At 33.5% G+C, this 7,291-nt stretch overlaps 1 protein-coding gene across 1 annotated transcript; it reads right to left on the reverse strand.

The window, feature by feature from the left end:
* Positions 1-855: 855 nt before the first annotated feature.
* On the reverse strand, positions 856-4,809 carry LOC125207520 (mitogen-activated protein kinase homolog MMK1). The gene is made up of 6 exons (XM_048106900.2): positions 4,506-4,809; positions 4,279-4,408; positions 2,824-2,961; positions 2,141-2,473; positions 1,733-1,913; positions 856-1,259 (listed from the first exon to the last, which is right to left on the reverse strand). The coding sequence occupies exons 1-6, from the start codon at positions 4,721-4,723 to the stop codon at positions 1,081-1,083; spliced, it is 1,179 nt and encodes a 392-aa protein (XP_047962857.1). The 5' UTR covers positions 4,724-4,809; the 3' UTR covers positions 856-1,080.
* Positions 4,810-7,291: the final 2,482 nt, after the last annotated feature.

Here is a 7,291-nt window from a genome sequence, read left to right on the forward strand (position 1 = left end):
TTCAAAATTTATGAGAAGTAAATAAAAACATACTATAGTTTCAAAGGTATTACATACCGAAATGACGTAATAAACCTACTAGAATGAAGTAAAATGAGATTATAATGAAGTCTGACAGATTGGCTTGTGTTAAAATGACAACCCTTCTTAAAGTGACACCGTGACACCACTTATACAGCAATATTATGAACGCTACACAGCAATATTATAAACGTTACACAACAATCTATAGATTGTTGTATAGTGTGTTGGATATTGCTGGCCAAGAAAAATTGTTGTATAGTGTACAACATATTGCTGGCCGTCTTTTTCAGATTTTTTTTTGCCACGTGACAGCTTATTATTCGTCCACGTGTACAAATGATTGGCTAGGAATGGTGGTATGGTGTTATTTTAAGAGGTGGTGGTACCCTAACACTCTCCCTCCCCCTGACAGATTAGCACATCTCATCAACAAATTACATCAAACTAGTATAAAAAAAATACTACTCCCTCCGTCCCAGATAATTTGGGACACTTTGACCCAGCACGGGTTTTAAGAAATCTAATGGAGAGTGAGTTGAAAAAGTTGATGGGATGTGGGTCCTACTTTTAAAGTATTAGTTTTATAATAAAATGTGAGTAGGAATGAGTTAGTGGAATATGAGATCCACTACTAAAAATGGTAAAAGTGAAGTGAGACAAATTATGTGGGACGGACCGAAATGAAATACTGAGACGAATTATCTGGGACGGAGGGAGTAGTAATGAATAGAAAAGAAGTCACGATCAACGCGAATCATATATTGAAAAACAATACTACTAAAAACAAATCAGAATATCCAAATAGCTAGAAAATGTTGGGATCGAAGAAAATACAAGAAAACCACTAAAACATGTTATTCTGGTCCCCGGCCATATACCACCACCGCCACACCCAATTGCATGTTCTACATAAATAAATATCCACATCTAATTCAAGAATTTTGCAAAACTTTGTTTTAAATGGACCATTATATACAAGAAACTGGTCCAATATCACATCACAACACAAGCACCACCACACTACTCAACAATTCCACAAACAATACTATTACTATTTCACAAGGGCTGTTGATATTCAGGATTGTAAGCAAGAGCCTCCCTGTAGATGAGCTCCTTCATCTGCTCCTCTGTCAATGCATGTTGCTCGAAGTCGAAGTTGAAGGGCGTCTCGCAAACAGGCTCGTCACTGATGTCATGGAGCGAGTTGAGGTATGGATGCGCCAACGCACCTTCAACTGATATCACAGGATAGTGAAAATGGATGAGATAATAGGTCCACATTTTGACAAGCTTAAATTCGATATCAATATGGAAATTTGTACGATCGACCCTTGGCACGGCACAAGCATTCATGCTTAATGTTTTTGACAACAACTCATCCAAAAAAAATTGAACTCTAATGTTGTCAATGATATAAATCGATAGGTTCCATCTTTTGACAAAGAGGAACTATATAGTGACTTCAGTTCTCTCTTTACATCGATATCATTATTAATGATATAAATTCATAGTTTCCATCTTCAAATCAATCAGTAATAAGTTTAGTAGCCTATGTAAACTTATATAGTGATTTCAGTTCTCTTTTCAATATTGTGGGGCATTTGTTTCATTTTGCCACAATAAAGGGTTGTATAGCAATATTTTGTATACCACCGTAAAAGCATGACATAAATTTACCCAAGATAAGAACGGTTCTGATGTGTTATACCTGTAATCCTTTGTCTAGGATCGAAAGTTAGCATCTTCTCGACGAGATCAATGGCAAGAGGGTTCACATGATGAAACTTCTCAGTAAATGATTGCCGGCTATAAGGGGGGAGCTGCCTAATGTATCTTTTTGCATTTTCATTCAGCAATCCTAACTCAGCTTCAGATGGAGTGCCAATCAGCTGCCAGAGAGAAAAAAAAACCCATTGCTGATACTTGTCATAGTAGTTTATACGAATCCCACATGGTTTCCACATGAATGTGCTGAATAACATATAAGCGGGAGTCACCCCTTTATTTTTAATCATGGTTTTGGATTAATCATGAGCAACGCAATAAACATGAAGACGTCAATCACATCTAATGTAGCCCCAACAGAAAATAGCTGACATCAATGTAAACTAGATACCTCCATCAAAAGACGCAACTGGTGTACGTGATCTCTGCCCGGAAACAATGGTTTCCGATCCATCAATTCCATGAAAATGCACCCAACGGACCATACATCAATTGCTGTAGTGTAGTCTGATGAATTTAACAACAGCTCTGGTGCCCGATACCACCTTGTAACCACATACTCCGTCATGAAGTCACTTTCGGATGTGACGCGCGCCAATCCGAAATCACAAATTTTCAGGTCACAATTAGCGTTGAGAAGAAGATTGCTAGGCTTTAAATCCCTATGGAGAACATTTGCTGAATGTATGTACTTCAATCCTCGGAGAATCTGATACAAGAAATACTGTACAACCACGAAGTAGTTTACAAAAGAGGATTGTTTTAGTACAAGAACTGTCGAAATGCACCCGCAGAGAACACAAAATTAAGTTTGACATAAATAAAGGAAGATGGCTATAACTTTTGGCAGTGAAAATGATTAGCATTGACTCTATCTTTTGAACCTAAATCATATATAATCGCAAGAGTTTCCAAAGAAAAATGAATTTAATTAGCTGAGTGAAATTTGAGCCACACAAAGTGTTGTAATTTCAAGTTACATAAGAGGCATTTCTTGGCTGTGCGAAAATAATGACTAAGTAAGCGGAATGGTAAAATATGCATATTAAATCAAACCAAAAATTGAAATCTAACCTGGCAATGTTCCTCCGACAAAGCTTGATTAGAACGGATGATTTGGTGGAGATCAGTGTCCATAAGTTCATACGCAATATAAACATCATTAAATGCCTCTCGTTGAGGCGGTGGAATTATATCTCTGATAGCAACCACCTGCAGCAAATAATATTTGCATTATTCCTACAATCCTTAAATTCTGTACGACCCCTCCTCGGCGCCAGGTAATACATAATATTGTGAACTATAGAGTTCTAGTCATTGTCAACTCCCATTTAGTCGTGCTATACCGGTGTATAAGGCTCAAATACTATGATTCAATCCAATTTTCGGTCTATGTGCATCATATTTGTAAAACTATATTATTCATTCGGCGCTGGTCTATCATAAATGTTTCAAAAAACCTCATCAACTTCACAAGAAAAGATAAAAACAAGTTGACCAGAAATGGAAACTAAGGTTAAGATTTTAGGTTATGCTAAGTCGAAAAATAAACATGCTTAGTTGATCACTAACAATGCATTCGGGCATGACGGAATCATTTTTACATGGACAAACCCTACTGGAATCAGTACCAAAGCTTTCATCTTAAATTCAAGAATCACATTAAATAATCTCAAATAGACCAACTATTGGACCAGTTCATCTCAATTAATTAACAATAAAAAACATTAGAACAGGTGTTGCAAGTGATATCAAAGAAACCAAAGACCAGCTAGCTCATTTCACATGGCGACAGCATATTGCATAAAACTGCTAAAATTCTATTCCTCTTTCAATAAAGGGGACTTTCCCCTGAAAAGTAGCTGTTCTACAAAAAGCATTCTTGCTGACTTTTTTTTATCTCTAACTAATTCATTGAATTATATCCCAATCTCATACTAAACTAAATTTATATATCATACACAAGTACCAATTCTACAAAAAGCAATCTTGATTCTTGATAACTTTTCTTTTATCAAACTAATTCATTGAGGTATATCCCAAATTCCTAATCTCATACTAAATTAAATCTATACATCATACACAAGTGTCAGTTCTACAAAAAACTCAATCTTGATAAGTTTTTTCATCTCTAACTAATTCATTGAGTTATATCCCAATCTCATAGCATGAAATCAAATTAACAAATCATAGACAAGATTTTTCATCTCTAACTAATTCATTGATTTTATATCCAATTCTCATACACAATCAAATTTATGCATACACAAGAAAGAAAGATATAGCAATGTATTTAACATAATTCGTTTCTATCTAAAAAAGAACTGCAATTTCCAAATTTTAGAGAAACTGAAAACTCTTCAACTAGAGCAATCTATTAGCCAATGGACTAAAAATCCCAGCTTTCCAAACAATCTAACTAGTTCAAAAACTCAAGCATAAGAAACTCCAAAATCCCCAAATTAAAAGTCAATTCAGAATCCAGAAATTCAAGCAAAGAAAGAATTTCCAAAGCTAATTAACACTAACATTTTCATGATCCATGTGCCGAAGAAGCTTGATCTCACGCAAAGTCCTCTTGGCGTCGATTTTATTGTCGAAAGCATTCGCTATCTTCTTCAACGCCACATGCTCATTCGTCTCCGCATTCAAAGCAGAGCTTTATTCAGAAAATCGGAACAATCAATCAATCAATTAACAAATTAGACTAACAAATTGAGTAATTGAGTGGAACTGGAGAGTGAAGGATTAGCTACCAAACGATGCCGTATGCCCCTTTTCCGATTGGCATGATTGGGGGTTTGTATTTGGCGGTGACCTCGAAGATGTTGCCGAATATATTGTATTGGATGAATCGGCCGCCGTGGCTGAACACCGCCGGTATATGATCCGCCGGAGCTTGCGGCTGGTGGTGGTGAGAAGGCTCTGCTTCCGACATGACGGTGTCCGCGGCCGCCGGAGCTCCGCCGTCCATCTCTGTGTGTGTGTTTAGTTGAAATTAATTAAAATTGAAAAGAGAGAAAATTATGTGACACTCTCTCTCTAGAATTATATGCACAATTTTTTCTGTTTTTCTCTCACTATATATATGTCCTTAACTTAAGTGTTAATTCTATAATTAATAGTATTGAATTCTCATCATAGGAGTCCCACTCCTCGACTGGATTGGTTTTAGGATATTAATTAATTAAATAAATTAATTATTAAAACAATAAAATATTGATATTATTTTTATAAGAATCCATATAATATTGGACAAATAAAATATTGTATAAAAAATTGATTTTATTGATTACCTCATTAAAATTTGAAATTTGAATGAAGTGTTGGGTTGATAAGGAAGTTAAATTTGGTCGGTAATTTTTAAAATAATAAACTAATTAATGTTAGTATTGGTGTGATTGGGTTGATAAGGAAGTTAAATTTGTTCGGTTAATTTTTAAAGAATAAACTAATTAATGTAGTATTGAGGCAAACACCTTAATTGGACAATTAGTAAATCAGATAGATCTTTAATTGTTTTGGTCATTATGAAATTTTGAGACAAATTAAAAACATTATTTCAAGTAAAAAAATTTACTTATTTGGTTGGTTACAACGTTTCAAGTTTATGCAAAATAAGTATATAAATATTTAATTGTTTTGGTTTTTATTGATGAACATAAATTTAATGTTTCATTTTATTTGTAGCATATTAGTTTGGTAGGTTACATGAGTAGCAGATGCAGAGAAAATTGTTATAGTAAGGGTTATATATTCTAACTTTTGGATGAAATAATAAGTTTTTTATATTTTATTGTTTTGGTAGGAGCTTTTGCGCATTATTTTACATAAAATATTAACAAAATTATTTGTATACAACTAAAATAATAAAAAAAAAATAGTTTGGGAAGGGCTTAAGGCCCTTCCTAGTAACATGTGTGTCCGCAAATGATTATATCTCAAGCCTTTATTCCTCCAGCACAAAACCAATAATCTTATATTTTTTTATCTGAATTTAAATTTAAGAGTGAATTACAAAATTAGTAACATAAAATGGATTTGCACCTTTTTAATACTACCTAACATTAAAAAAATAATATTTTCAGTCAAAAATCACCAAAAATCTCAAAATCAGTCCAGCTTTATATAATCTTACCTTCATGGCCTCATCAATTTTCACTAATTCTGTAGAAGATAATCCTCAAGAATTTGTCTCTTGGGATAATTGAGTTTATACGAAATTTGCTCACTCCAAACACTAATATTCATTGTAATCTTAACTAGTTAGTATAAAATTAGATCAAAAAAATATCTTAATTAAATTATCAAATAGAATTAGAATTAGTCAAAACATTAGAAATTTACAATCAAATAACTTTAAAAAATTACATTGAGGCCGGCAATTCATTTCAAATTAAAACTCAACGTCAAAGCTTCATTTTAGTTAAGAGCTTGGCCCAATAGGTATGTGGGCTTTCAAAGGAGTGATTTTTTAGGCCCAATATACCATAGTAATTTTTACTTTTTTGTAAGAGTAAGAGGTTAAATAAACTAGTATGATCCGCGTGCGATGCTCGACCCATTCTCTTTTATTTAAATTTATTTTATACTGTAAAATGATTTTATAAATTTATAAAAATATCATTATATAAAATCTGAAATCATAAATATATAAAATAAAAAAAATTATTAAAAAATATAAAATCAAATAAAGGAAAAAAATAACACGAATGAGAAACAATATTATTATTTCAAGTTCTAAACTCATATAACCAAATAAGTTTATAAACTAAAAATTGCACACAAATCACATATCATTTAAATCATTTTTAGATCTATACTACAAAAGATCAGTCACGAACACACAATAAAAATAATGTATAAGTATATATTAGAAGATAGTCAAATCGATCAAAATTATCAACAAAAATACAACAAAATAGCATCGAATATACAACTGATATGCATGCATTTAGCCGGAAAAAAAAAACTGGTTGCATACCCTAATAGTATTCCCGCATCGCCTACTTCCCGTGTAGCTGCTACCATCCATACCACGTTCAGGAAAGACAAATGAATAAGAGCTGCCACCAACCTAATATTCATATAGAGCACTAAATGAAAAAATTATACATTCGACACTTCACAATAGTACATGAAGAAAAGGAAAAAAAATATCACATAATTAAGCTTGACACTTCAAAACATAAATCACTTCCACCATAAAGACCTGCAAAGAGAACAACATAAACAACACGAAGAAGAATTTGAAAAGGCCGTGTTCATGCACGGCCGCAAAAAAGAGGGCCACCCCGTCTGCTACAAATTAAGAAATTATTTGCTCTTTCTCTAGTACTCAAAACTGTATTTGGGAGCACGACTGAAGAGTATAAATTGTAACCCTCCAATCTTGAACTCCTGCATCATTATAAAGCATGAAACATATTTAAGAGTTAAAAAATCAATTAGATTTTGTTTTGCCGACTGGGAGATAGAGGGAGGAGGTGAAACAGGGTAGAAGGAAACCCGGCGAAGCAAGGTGGTAGAGCGTGGTGGCGTG

This window comes from Salvia hispanica, chromosome 6 (genome assembly GCF_029641045.1).
Source record: "Salvia hispanica isolate PSC_SH4W2 chromosome 6, Shi_PSC_v1, whole genome shotgun sequence".
NCBI classification, from domain to species: domain Eukaryota; kingdom Viridiplantae; phylum Streptophyta; class Magnoliopsida; order Lamiales; family Lamiaceae; genus Salvia; species Salvia hispanica.